The following is a 14,716-nucleotide window of genomic DNA, read 5'->3' on the forward strand; positions in this document are numbered from 1 at the left end:
AAGACCCAACAAAAACCGAAACCGGTAGAACCGATCCGGTTCGGTTCTTGATTTCGACCGAAGCTGGTTCCGACCGGTTCGGTTCGATTGGTCATGGTTACTTGCAAATTATCCCAACGTGTAATCTGTGAAATAGATGGGAACATGCTCCATGTAAAAGTCATTTTCCCTCCCCTTATTAACGGGATTTAATGATTTATGTACCGGATTTTTTTTTTTTTTTTTTTGAAACGGATGTACAGGATTTATTAATCAACAAGAAGGTAAAGCGAGGTCCAAAAACGCAACAATGGCGAGAGTCTTCAACAACAAACCCAGATTATTTACCGGATTTATTTACTCAAGGAGATCGGTTCTCTTCCCTTCCACATCTACAAGGTCGATCGAAACCCTAGCTTTCGAAGAGGCCCGCTCTCCCTCCCACAAACCCGTACCGGATCATTCTGCGTTTGTTCTTCATGGCTTAATGGGATCTGCCAGAAATTGGCGATCTTTCTCTCGGAATCTGGCTTCTTCCCTCTCCACCTCCTCTCCACCTTCAGGTAATTTCACATCTATCCATCAGATTTTAAAAAAAAAATCCATACTTTGACTTCGATATTAAACATGGTAAAGCTAAACTTCAATTTCACATAAGATTTAAAATTTTCAAGAAAATAAAAACTGTGAAGTATGTTATATTTAATCATATGCAAATTACAGAAGGAAACAGAGATGTCATCTGTGAGCGTGTGTGTGTTGTGTATATATCCTCTAACTAATACTAATCATCTTGAAACGTCTCCAATTTACTTGAAATGTATAGATTGGAAGATGGTTCTTTTGGATTTGAGAAATCATGGTCGATCAGCTGGTGTATCCGGTTTAAATCCACCGCATGACATACCTAGTGCTGCTAACGATGTTGCTAATCTAGTGAAATCTCAAGGCTGGAGTTGGCCCGATGTTGTTTTAGGGCATTCCATGGGTGGCAAGGTGGCCTTACAATATGCCATGAGCTGCGCCCGTGGTGATTATGGCAGTTCAGCCAAGTTGCCCAAACAGGTATTTCCATACGAAACTTTCATCTGTCACCAATTTGTATACGATTGCACAGGTCCTTGTGGTTTTCGGGTATTAACAATTAAGTCCTTTTGGTTTTATTAATTGACAATAATTCACGGATACAAAAACATGATGCAGAACAGTTGTGGGTACTGGATTCTGTTCCTGGGATAGTGAACCCTAAAGAAACCAGTGGGGAGGTGGAGAAAGTTCTAGAAACCTTGCAGGGTATATCAAAAACAATCCCATCACGCAAGTAAGCTTTTTATTTTTTTTCTACTCATTAGTTATTTGATGTTCTAGTTCATATTTACAATGTGAATGTTTTTGGGGACAGGTGGCTAGTGGATCACTTGATAAATCTAGGATTTTCAAAATCGTTGTCTGAATGGCTCGGCACCAATCTCAAAAAATCAGGTGAACATGAGACATGGGCTTTTGATCTTGATGGAATTATTCAGATGTTCGATTCATACAGGTATTTTTCTTCCACATTAATTGTATACAAGGTTAAAATAGTCAATTTGCTCTTTCAATCAAAGTTAAAACAAGCATTGATACAAGTAAGATTGAAATTTATTAACTTTCTAGGGAGATGGATTATTGGCCGCTTCTAGAACATCCGCCTAAAGGGATGGAGATAGTGATTGTGCGTGCGGAGAACAGCGACAGGTGGGACCCACATGTGACTCAGAGACTCGAAAGCCTTGACAAAAAGAGAGGCGATGAATCAGAGGGTAATGTTTCGGTTGTGGTCCTTCCAAATTCTGGACATTGGGTTCATGTGGACAATCCAAAGGGACTTTTGGAGATTGTGATACCCAAAATGGCTTCTATTGTTTAAACCCAAAGGGTTTCTATTTATGAACAATCAACAATTTCATCATATCTTTTTGTTGCATGATCTGTATTTGGTTTTAATCTAACTAAATAATTGAAATGATCAATCTGTGACAAAAGGATGAGAGGGAACAATTTATTGAAGAGACGATGTGTTTGATTTAAATGTTCAACTATTTGGTACATGGATGTTCTTATGGGATTTGAGTTCAATCATTTTTTTTTTTTTTTTTTTTTTTTTTTTTTTTTTTTTTTTTTGAGTTAAATGTTTGCTTGGTTTTAATATAGATATACTAGTTAATAGTTATTAGTTATTGACTTATTTCAGTCATATTGGCAAAACTTGCTACAAAATCTTGGGTTGCTGCTTCAACCCTTGTTAAGAGAGATGCATGGTTTGTTGTTATCCTTTTTTTTTTTTTTTTTTTTTTTTTTTGGGTATAAGTAGCAAATTTTATAAATAATCAAAAAAGTATGTAACAAATATTGTGTGAAAGACATGCAACTTTCTGCCTACACTTGAAGTTGTCATTTCAATCTGAAAAAATTAATTATCCTTGTATCTTATGTTTCTATTTGCATACTTAATGATATATGTAGAATCCATTAATTCTTAATCTTAATCTATTTTTTTTTTTTTTTTTTCAATTTTGACATTTATCTTGATTTAGTGGATAAAAATATGAATATGAACCAAAGATAGGAGAATATTTGATTTCTCTTTTATTTTATTATCTTCCAGCAACTTTCGTAATAAACATATGATTCAAAGGTTAAAGGAGTTGTCTAACATGATTATTTTGATATCTAGAGATTGATTATCAATGTATTCCATGTTTTATACTCTTTGTATAGATAAACATCATCTTTGGATGTAAAATGGTTGAGTAGTTTTAATATTTTATTGGAAACATAGCTTATGTACATGATAAAAAAGTGCTTAACTCTATATTACATAGCTAAGATATTTTGTAAAATAATCGAAGAAAATAAAAAAGATTGGGCCAGTGGGCCTAATATAGCCCAGCTCAGAACCCTAATCGCGAAAGATGAATATAAAGTATATCATGTCCCTGAACCTTCACTAGCGTCGGCGCCGAGAGATACAAAGATGCAGATCTTCGTGAAAACCCTAACCGGGAAAACCATCACCCTCGAGGTTGAGAGCAGTGACACCATCGACAATGTAAAGGCAAAGATTCAGGACAAGGAAGGTATGATGTTTGCCGATATATTTAATTTGAACTTTAGGATTGATATCTTCTTTAATTAAAGCGTGATTGAATGATTTTGTATCGTAGGTATTCCACCGGATCAGCAGAGGTTGATCTTTGCCGGAAAGCAACTTGAAGACGGCCGAACTCTTGCTGATTACAACATCCAGAAAGGTTTTACTCTTTTCTGATCATTGAAGTTAACAGTATATGTCGATTTGATGAATTAGTCCTTAATTGACAACGTATAACAAAATGACTGTTTAGAAGCATGGTATTTGTTCCTCTTTTTTGTAAATTTTATTAAAAAATCTTTTAGTATTTTATTTATCGTAAATATAGTCATTGCTTGCCTTCGTGTTAAAATCTAAGTTACATACCTTTCCATTTGATACTAGTAATGGTCTAGGATCATCTTCCCACTACACCTCTTTGTTTATATTCATTCGTTTAGGCTAAGGTGTTATAATTAGGATGCTCACTGGTCGTCACAAAGAGAATCCCTTTGAATTCTTAATTGGTTTTTTTCATTACTTGCGCTGTTGGTGGAAACAGTACACTGGAATTGCATATGAACTATCACATTTACAAATTCAGAATTTCAGATTGAATATTATTAAATTATACCACATTTAAAATGCAATCTTGAAATTGTTTTTACAGAGTCCACTCTTCATTTGGTGTTGAGGCTAAGGGGAGGAATCATTGAGCCCTCTTTGATGGCATTGGCTAGGAAATACAATCAAGACAAAACTATTTGTCGCAAGTGAGTTTTTCTTCTTTCCATTGTTTTTCAAAAACCTATATCCATTTTATATAATATTTTTTCCAATCTTTGCTTTGAGTTTTACATGGTGTTATAAAAATTACTGATAACAATGTATGGGCTTAATGGTTTCCTGTTAGGTGTTATGCTCGTCTGCACCCAAGGGCTGTGAACTGCAGGAAGAAGAAGTGTGGCCACAGCAACCAGGTATTAATTAAATAATCCCTTCATTTTTTTTCATAAATTGCTTTTTCTTTTGATGAATTTCCATGTTGATTGTACAAAATCTTCTTTTCTTTCTTCTTTGTGGTTGCAGCTAAGGCCGAAGAAGAAGATTAAGTAGACTTGTTGTGGGTGTTGGAAGAGGATCATTTTGGTTAATTCTAGAAGTCTGTTTTTTGTTTTTGCGTAATTTTCGTTATTATCATTTTAAAGTAAACTTGATGGGTTGTTTGTTTAATTCAAAGAAAGCACTATTGGTCTTTTTGCATTTTTGGTATATACCTATTGTCCTCTTTTACATGGACTTGTTTTTTTGAAATATTTTTAAGCAAGTCCATAAAAACAAGTTAATAGGATATGCTTTCTTCAGGCTTGTTTAAAAGAAATGTTGCGACCTTCAAGAAAAATGGGAAATGGTTTAGTTTGAACAATGAATGACAGTGGCAAATTCATTTGCTTCCCAAAAGACATCAACAAATATCTAGTCAAAGACTTGCGACTTTCCACTTATACGTGTAAATTAAAAAATATCTTTTAAGTAATTAATATTAATAACCTTAAAAACAATATTTTTTTAGAAATTATTTTCAATAGTAAATTATTCCAAGGGTCCCTGTCCCTATGGTTTTGGATAATCTCTTTGTTTGGTCATTACAGGTTTTTATTGTATATTGTATGATTTTGTTACATGTTTAAAAGAAGCATGTTTTTGTTCTATGTTTGGTTTTGGTTCTGTTAATTTTAAAAAAGATTATATATTTTACTTTTTATCAGTTACATGAATAGTTCTTGTGGTTTGGGTAACCTGCACCTTTGGGTTTTTTTTTTTTTTTTTTTTTTTTTTTTAATCCTTAAAACTCGGAGGATATTTGGAACGTGTTTTAGTTGCATAATTGGTCCCTACCATATATAAAAAACAATTTTGACCTTAATCGTATATTTTTTTAATATTTTTATTTATTGTTTATCATTAATAATTTATTAAACGTCAATAGGCCCACTTTATTTTTGTGAATTCGCCTTCTTCCTTCGAAACTAGACATCGATTGTATCTCCGATCATATTCTCTGGCTATAGCTTCTAGCACCGGAAACACTCCACCTATCAGAAAAATATGCAAAGAATATCCCGTTCAAAGTTCAAACATAGCCACCAAATTCAGAAAAAGCACAAAGAAATCTAATCAATAAAACCCCACAAATAGAAAATCAATAGCCATCCTTTCCCCCATGACCTCACTTGCTCATGCAAACCTTCACTCTCTGCTGCATCCCTTGTCGCCCGACACAACAAACCCCCCTTCTTACTATTTCTCACATACGCGTCGATGTAAAGAACGTCGAAAACAGAGTTCGTATGCGAAAGTTTTGAACTTCTGAAGTTCGGGGCACGAAACCCCAAAACTGTCAGCCACCACGACGTGGTAAAAGTGTCACGACGTGGCAGGAGCTCTGGAGTCTGTCAAACCCACTTGCAATGACGCATGTAGTGATGACCCAGCCACCACGAGGTGGTAAACCGTACCACGACGTCACAAGGTTAAATTTTGCCCTATAAATAGATTTGAAGGGCCAGTCGAGTTTGGGTTGCTTCAGCTCCTCTCTCTTACTCCCGATACCCTCTAAAGCCATCCCGAAGTACTCCCAAAGCCCGGTTTCATCCCGAGACCCAAAGCGAGTCCTGAAGCCTGAAGATCCCGAGAAGAAAAGAGTTTCCGAGCCGAACCTCTGCCCGCGAGGAGGCCGGTTTTTGTGAAGATCTTCCAGATCTACTGAAGAATACTACTTCTACAAGCTGTAGTTCTGTCCGATCATCTTCTGATCAAGTGAGTGTGTGGTCACTTTCTTCTAACACATAAATATTAAGTATTTGCTATGAAATACGTGCTATGTATATAATATAAATTTTTTTATACGTGTGGGTGTATAGTCCCTTTCATAAACACGAGTATGGTACAAGTATTGTTTGAATGTATTAAGTATATGTTTGGGTGAGTGAGTAGTTACTTTCTTCTAACACATAAATACAAAGTATTTGCTATGAAATACGTGATATGTGTTTATATATTATTTGTCTATTTGAGATGGGAATGGTATTGAAGTTTTATATAGGTTTTAAATAAGTTATACTTTATATGTATTTTATCTCTACAAATATGTTGGGTAGAACATTGGTAGACGAAATAGGTGGTGTGTGATGAAGGATTAGGTTGAGGATGAGATGGAAGATAAACCTCGGTAGCTATGGATTTAGTACTGTAAAGATAAGCCTCGATAGCTATGGATTAGTAATGTATATAGATGAACCTTGGTAGCTATGGATTTAGTAACGTATAGACGAATGTTGGTAGCTATGGATTTAGTACTGTTAGATAGACGATGATAGCTATGGACTTAGTACCTGTTAGATAAACGTTGGTAGCTATGGACTTAGTACCTACACTGGTAGCTATGGATTTAGTACCCGATGAATGAACCATAGCAACTATGGAATTAGTGCTTTACGAAAGAACCTTGGCAGCTATTGTCTTAGTGCCTAATAAAGAATCCTGATAGTTATTGTCTTAGTGCCTAATACGGAGTGAACGAATAGATGACTCTTAGGGTAGGCCCTTAAGAGTAAGGAAGATAATGGGATGGGTAATCAGAATGATCGTTTGATGATTGAATATATATATATATATATATATATATATATATATATATATATATATATAATATTGTGGGTTGAAAACCCTATATGCTCACCATGCTCCCAAGCCTGACCCACTCAGTTTTCTTTGCATTACAGGTAATGGCACAAGAGTATAAGTTGGTGGACTTGACGAGAGATTTTGGATTATAGATCAGTAGTTATAAATAACTGTTGTAAGGTCTATTTTATATTGTTTATGCTTTTGGTCTGTTTCAGAACATGATATCTCGGGATTTTGTTATTTAATGAAAATACATTTCTTTAAAGAAATGCTTTGATAAATTCTTATCATATTTTGTTTTGGGAACAAATTCTACAACCGTTTTCTTTAAACGAATACTCTGATTTATAAAACAAAGCATAAACAAATCAGTCTTTTCTGGCCTGAAGTTGGGGATGTCACAGAAACTCCCAAGTCCCAAAACTAAATCAACTATTCGGCCGCTAAAATACTCTTTCCCAATATCTGGAAACTCTGGTGGCCTAACTCGCCGCCATACCACCTACTCAAGCGATCACCATGATATTCGCAACTTAAATGTCAATCCTGATAACCCACTGATCCTTTGATTCTCACAAGACCGAATCCAACAATCGGATGCCGCTCACTCATAACAACATGCTAAAAGATCTGAATCACGCCCCAAGAAATGGAAGGGTCCACACCTTACTAGGGCTCATCCACTAAACCGCTATCATAACCCATTCGAACAAGAATCCTTAACACTCTGTCCTCAGACACAAGGGAAAACTATACTCTTTCAGAAGTGTCCTCAGACATCACATTCGTAAGCCCCAACTTCGTTTCTCATATCCCTTCTCAATACTGGGCACTAAGTCAACTCCTGACTCCACAATTCAACCTCCAAAGGTCACCCATAACATGTCCCGAAATGTCTCACCGACTTCCTTCTCACAATAACAATCTCGGCCCGGTGAGACACAAGTCACGAAGCTCTCTTTACCCCAACGAATACCACAATCCTACTAAATCGTTTCACCCTCGACCTCTGTCGAACACTACTCCCTAGATACATGCGCCTCGTGGTACCTTCCGTACCCGAGTGTTGACCTACATAGGTCTAAGACATCAGCTGATAGACAATACCCCTTAACTTGGGACCCATCTCAGAATCTAGAATCTCATCTCGCCTACTCAAAGCACTACTAGAGCCAAACTCAACTCTAGAGTCTGGTCCGACCCAAAATTGGAACCACTCATCCCTATGAACCACTCAACTCATGACTCATTGCCCGCAACCCATGCGTACATCACTTCCCCAATTCCTTCTGATTGTGATATCCACACCTTAACTTGGTATATGATGATTCCTGATCATTAAGGAGACCCCAATCTCGCTCCTGGTTCGACCCCCAGGTCCCTAAAACTCAATAATAAGGTTACCCAAGCCTAACACTCATCTGCATCATGCTCTGACCTGCGAATAATACGGTTCCTATAGTACCACGACACCCTCTCGCTGACTAGTGAATACTACGGCTCCCCCACGGTATCACAACACCCTCTTGCTGACTAGTGAATACTACGGCTCCTCGCAGTATCACAACACCCTCTCACTGACTAGTGAATACTACGGCTCCCCGCAGTATCACAACACCCTCTCGCTGACTAGTGAATACTACGGCTCCCCGCAGTATCACAACACCATCTCGCTGACTAGCAACGCTTTCTCTTATCATTCCACAGTCTCATACTCACGTTAACACCACACTGCATCCTCTAACTCATGCTCTGCGGACTAACATAGATAGTTATCTACAGTCATCCAAATTATGCATCATAATATCTGACAACAACCACCATAATGAAACACCTTTCTCTGCTGTAATCCACCTTTATAAATGATCCCTTTAATGTCAATACCCGAAGGGCTTCCACTGGAACCGTAGATACTTGATACACCACTTGCCGCCTCAAACTCAATACTCTAAAAATAGTTCGGAATTCAGGGCATCAAACTCGGATACCCCGGAACACCATCGAAGAACATCATGATGTCCTGCCTCAACCACCGATCCCATACTTACGGCGTCATACACGGATACCTCAATGCATTCCCTCAAGATATCATAACTATCCTTCATTTCACACAAAGCGCAACTTCGAAGTATCCCAACTCTCAATTGAAACACTGAAGAATCGAAAATGACTCGGAACATGATGACAACCAACCGAAACTCCCTCCTCTATTGCTCAAAACTCATGCAAGAATACACTGGCCGACCCTGAGGTTGGTTGTCTAATTCCACATCTGCTCTTCCCAAACTACATATAACAGCCCATACATCGGACCGAAATTTCCCAACCGCCGAACTAACCTTACAAGCCAAACCACCTCAAAGAATTTCTAACCACTACAAGTTCCCTGACCAACGGCCACCGGCCGTGGAGAGACTCATCCTTTCATGAACACGAGCCTCATGCATAAACTTACTCGACACCTCGCCTTAACCACCAATAACGCCGGTCTTCTGAATCCGTACCACAGGTCTCTATATCCAGTTCTCTAACCTCTCTTGAACCAACATCTGATTCTCTCATTAGAATACCCGGTTCCCCCCCCCCCCCCACTCAGGGTTTGAACCATCATCATTTGATGCACCAACAATCTATCCCACAAACTGTTCCCACCAGTAATATCGCACCTACTTCTGGAAGGTGCTACGCAAGCTCGATGATCTCCCGATAGAGATCAAGCAACCCCAAATAACCCCAATCTCAGATGAAATCCTCATAACTTCCCATCATGGCTATCTCTAGTCATTCAGAAATTCACACCCTCCTATCACCGGACCTCCCCAACTGTCCAGTATTAACTCTGACTCCTCAACCAACGCTCTATCACATCACTCATCATAAGAGCAGAGACTCCACTTCCACCCTCGATACCCATCATAGACAAAAAGCCATTGCCCCGATATACTCTTCTTGATTATCAGTTGCTACAGCAAACACGTCCCCTACTATACTCGAGTAGGGTGTGTCCTGGTCCCTGGCCATCTTAGTTCCCACCGATATCCTGCTCATGCTATATCATTACCTTGCGGCAGACATAATAACAAATACTCCGGTGGAAGATCGCCATCACTGCTACCCCGCGGGGCTTACCCCCAAGCTCAAAACTAAAGATCTCGACACCTCTTATGTTTCCCACAGGAAACGAAAATAGCACCACTCAGATCACAGAAGGTGACGTCTCCACTATTAGCCGATTGCTCAACTCAGGTCGCAATCCTTCATATAATACCATCTCCACTCATCTTTGAGTCTTGCAACTCTAACTAACATCTCACTAAAAATCTCTCGGAAATCAACTCAAATCTCTTCTCAAGGTATGCTCTGTTGAAACTCGTTCAACATGGCCCTCTGGCCCCATATTCTATCGCATCCGATCATAGAATAACCCAAACACGACAGGATAACAGGAAAAAGCACAAACACTATCCGCTACGAAGCATGGTACTCAAACCCTGACATCACCTCTCGCTCTGCTACCGATCGTGGTACCCAAACCATGACATCATCTATCGATCTGCTACCGATCATGGTACCTGAACCATGACATCACCTCTCGATCTGCTACCGATCATGGTACCCGAACCATGACATTACATCTCAGTCTGCTACAGATCATGGTACCCGAACCATGGCATCACCTCTCGATCTGCTACCGATCATGGTACCTGAACCATGACATCACCTCTCGATCTGCTACTGATCATGGTACCCGAACCATGACATCACCTTTCGATCTGCTACTTAGAATGTCTGGAATACTCCCTGCATTGAGTATGGGTCCTCTGATTTCAGTAGTACGGGCCCATACTACCTGCGACATCTACCCATACTCTCTACATGGACCATCCCAAATTCCTTGAGTAGCTGCTCAACCCTCTCAATCACCAATCCCCATACGCGTACTCACTTCCCAACGAAATGCTCTACTCTGCCAGCGTACTCTTCTGACTAAGGTCACCATCTAGGCTCTTCCTAGATTCCCATATTCTCCGCCGTCAGCTGCTGAAGAACTCCTAATGATGCTAGCCACCTACCTCCTGAATATTGTCATATTCACTTAGTAGCTCTCTCCCATCACCGAAAGTTCTACAAAGCACGAAGCAAGCAGCATTCGGGCATTGAATAATCTCTACCAACACGAGAAACCACTCTAGGTACAACTTCACTGGCTTTACTCACGCTCAAATTATATCACTGAAATGAAGTAACTCTATCCCTCGCGGGTGTCTAACTATTATCGCAGTAGGTACCATAAATTCTCATCTAGGTATCTATCCTAGATTACTTCTCTACTCAAATCTCTTCTCCACAAGGATTCCCATTGGATACTCTTATTCAGCATGTACTCGAAAGCGCATCACAGATAACAACAACTCCTAGACTAAGGCATCACAACTCAGGCTACTCTAATCCTTTAATATGAAATATCTAGCCTGTCTTTAGCATGTATAATTTCTCATAATATCTCATAACACATAAGGTAAGGATATTTTAGGAAATCACCGTTCGGGCTCTGGCTGATTGTACACACTGCTCTTTCTCGTTTTCTCTTAAAACTTCTGCTCTTTTTAGAAAAATCATTTATTTTGAAAAACTTTCCTTAATTCCCCAGTTTAAGTTCAGACATACCCGAAGGTGCGTCCGAGTCCCTCAAACCAAGGCTCTGATGCCAACTTGTAACAACGTAAATTTTCAAAAGAAATGTTTCATTTAGAACCGTATAAATCCTCGTGACACATTTTCTTAAAATCTCATTTGTTCAATTCACAAAACATAACTCCATTTTTTAGTAATTAAAAATCCATGATCCTCATAAATCTTTCTCTGGTGTGTACAATCAACCGGTACCGTCCCGCGATCTCGAGAACCTGAAACACATAACACATAACACGGTAAGCACGAATCTTAATGAGTTCCCCAAGATACCACATAAAACATATATTAGCCACTCGAGGCTATAACTCTATGGACCCTCTAGTCCTAACTTTGTGGACCCTGTGGTCCTAACTCTTTTGACCTTTCGGTCCTAACTCTGTAAACTCTGGAACATACACACAACATAAATCACATAGAAAAAATGCAGTGCATCACATAACATAAATAGCATACAAAATACTCTGTCACATAACTCTAATTACCACTTTAGGTAAATTATAGTGAGAAGACTCACCTGGCAAGCATAAAGCCGCTATCCTCACACTTGAATCTCGAACTCGCCACCGCCTAACACATAGGATGAATATCTCTTATAATAACTCTTTTTCACGACTCATATAATCGAAGGCAACTACTTCTCTTTCTAACTCTCTAAAGTGGGTAAAAGACCATTTTACCCTTCCAAGGCCTCTATTACTTATGTTGACCAAAAACCTCAAAGTCAACAGAAGTCAAGCTCAAGTCAACAGTCCACATTTGACCCTACTCATCGAGTGCACCCATGCGACTCGTCGAGTCCCCTCGCATCAACTGAACTCTACTCCCAACTCGACGAGCCAACGATGGGTTAAGACTACTCGGCGAGTTGGCTCCCATATCTTTCTCATTCAGCCATTTGAGGTCAAATTTGCAACCCAAACTCATAGATCTAACCTCATACTACCCAAAAGTCATGCAAAGGTCTGAACTTGAGGCTCATGCATGGTGTATTTTGCTATATACAATATTTCGACTCCATTGAAGCTCCTTAGCTTCAAAGCTCCAAGGTTACTCATTCATGGTTGTCTACTTTCTGGATCTCTGGACCTCACAAGGTCCAGATCTACCATTGACTCGAAAATCAGTTTGGATGCACCCAAAACCCCATCAATATGGATACAAGCCCAACTTTACAATCAAGGAAATCTACTCAAACACAAGGGAGGCAAGAGTTGTACCAGATCTGAAGCTTGAAATGAAGATGAGACTAATCCACCAACTCTCCTCTGAGATCCTTGCAACTCCTTTGATCTTCCTCTCAAAGAAATGACCTCCAAGAAGCCTCTTTCCTCTCTAGCTCATAAATAACTCAAGGGTTTCTCTCAAGGATGAAGACACTGTTGGGAAGGGGAGAATGAGGCTATAAGTGCCTTTAAATAGGTCCCAAACCCTAGAGATTAGGGTTTCTCTGCCCAGCACCTACTCGGAGAGTCCCTCCTCAGACTCGTCGAGTCCACTCATTAAATCCACGGGAGAAACCCGAATCAACTCGGCGAGTTGGACCCTCAACTCGTCGAGTCTCTCCTTTAAATTACAAGATTCATCTACACCAGAATACCTATGAAAATCCGGATGTTACAGGAGCCCTAAGCAACAGTCTCGGAAATCAGGTATCATCCCTTCTTCTCAATCGAGGGTGAAGAAGGTGGTGATGTTAATGGAGGAAATGTTGTTAGGCTTTTCGGCGAGAGGAATTGATGTCGGACGTGATATGGTAAGGAGGTGGCTGTGAGATTTTCAACAAAGATAATCGAGGGGAGAGCTGTTCGACAAAGGTGATAACAGATGGGTCCCTCGATGTCTCAATGATGATTTTGAAACTGAAGATACGATGAGGGATCGAGGAGGGTGAAGGTGATAGGTTTAGAACAAACAATCCTATGTGTGGATGCAACCATAGATTTGGATATATGTTTTCTCTAATAGATACACAACATTATGAACACATGAAGAACCCTAGCATGCTCCTAGTATTTTTGAAATTCATGTAGAAAGATAGATCACATACCGCTTGTTGTTATATTGTAATAACAACACAAATCTTAAAACCCTAAGTCTTGAAAGCAAGTACCACAAGTGTAGTACCTCTAATAGCTCACAAACACCACAAGCAATTGGAGAGGCAATAGAGAGAGAATATGAGAGGTAGAAATCGACTCTAGGAACCCTAGGGATCAAGTGGGGACAATTTCTATGGCCTTAGGGGTCTTTGTATAGGGTAGAGATTAGGGTTTCAGTCCTTACCCTTATCTGGTTGGTTGCCCACCACGTAACCATAAGATAAGCCTTAATAACTATTATCCTTGGACGATTTCAAGGATGCTTATCCCTTGAATTCGTCCAACCTATATTTAGGGTAACCATTGCCCTACTTTGCAACTATCACATAATTATAATTCAGCCCCTCTAGTTTAATTAATTACACTTGATCACAAAATTAATTCCTAATTAATTATTGACCAATATTAATTAAAAAAATATGATTTCTCTTTTAATATATTATTTTTATAATATATTAATAAATCATAATAACCTATTTCTCTATTTATTTCTCCAATCAAGTTGCTTTGGTGAAGACAACCCAAAAGGACCATGCACAACCAGGTCAAATACTTACCAAATATGGTTACGGGCTTAGACACTAATCCAACATTCTCCCACTTGGATAAGTCTAGTAACCACAAATGCAAGTACAAATCGATTAGCAATCGTAGCTCTCAAAGACGCTGTCGAACTCTGATCTTATCAGTAACCTGTCCTTTAGATAAGAGATCGTATAGTTCTCTGTTTAGATATCGTGCGGATAATCTCATAAAACATTGTCATACTTATTGTTCCAACAATCAGTTTCTCAATCTCAGATTCATTTGACATAGAACTTAATTGAACACATCAATTCAGTCCTGACCGGGCCCGACACATAAGTCAAATCAAAATCATCGAGGGGCCCTGATATCGCTTTTACCCTCTTAGGATAAAAGTAACATATAAACTTTGACTTATAAGCATTTACTATTCACTAATCAATTACACACAACAATGTGTTTTATAGCATCAATTTACTGATGCGGTTTCGCATTATCAATGCACAATTAATTAGTAAACAATAAACAATATATCTTGGTTTTAAGACCATATGATATTATCGTCTTGCGATCACTCATGATAGATTTCATGAAGTGATTCCAGCAAGTGCGGGTT

General features: G+C 38.9%; 2 protein-coding genes across 2 annotated transcripts; both read left to right on the plus strand.

Annotated features, from left to right (window-relative positions):
* The first annotated feature begins 214 nt into the window (after nucleotides 1-214).
* LOC145007963 (uncharacterized) lies at nucleotides 215-2,067 on the plus strand. The gene is made up of 5 exons (XM_078966573.1): nucleotides 215-542; nucleotides 806-1,044; nucleotides 1,188-1,300; nucleotides 1,382-1,522; nucleotides 1,636-2,067. Exons 1-5 carry the CDS (start codon nucleotides 290-292, stop codon nucleotides 1,886-1,888), a joined length of 999 nt encoding a protein of 332 aa, XP_078822699.1. The 5' UTR covers nucleotides 215-289; the 3' UTR covers nucleotides 1,889-2,067.
* An 876-nt stretch (nucleotides 2,068-2,943) lies between these two features.
* Nucleotides 2,944-4,354, plus strand: LOC145008555 (ubiquitin-ribosomal protein eL40 fusion protein). The gene is made up of 5 exons (XM_078967150.1): nucleotides 2,944-3,098; nucleotides 3,186-3,272; nucleotides 3,762-3,864; nucleotides 4,005-4,071; nucleotides 4,181-4,354. The coding sequence occupies exons 1-5, from the start codon at nucleotides 2,996-2,998 to the stop codon at nucleotides 4,205-4,207; spliced, it is 387 nt and encodes a 128-aa protein (XP_078823276.1). The 5' UTR covers nucleotides 2,944-2,995; the 3' UTR covers nucleotides 4,208-4,354.
* The last annotated feature ends 10,362 nt before the right edge of the window (nucleotides 4,355-14,716 follow it).

The sequence above is a fragment of the Lactuca saligna genome, chromosome 8, assembly GCF_052625555.1.
Source record: "Lactuca saligna cultivar CGN05327 chromosome 8, ASM5262555v1, whole genome shotgun sequence".
NCBI lineage: Eukaryota > Viridiplantae > Streptophyta > Magnoliopsida > Asterales > Asteraceae > Lactuca > Lactuca saligna.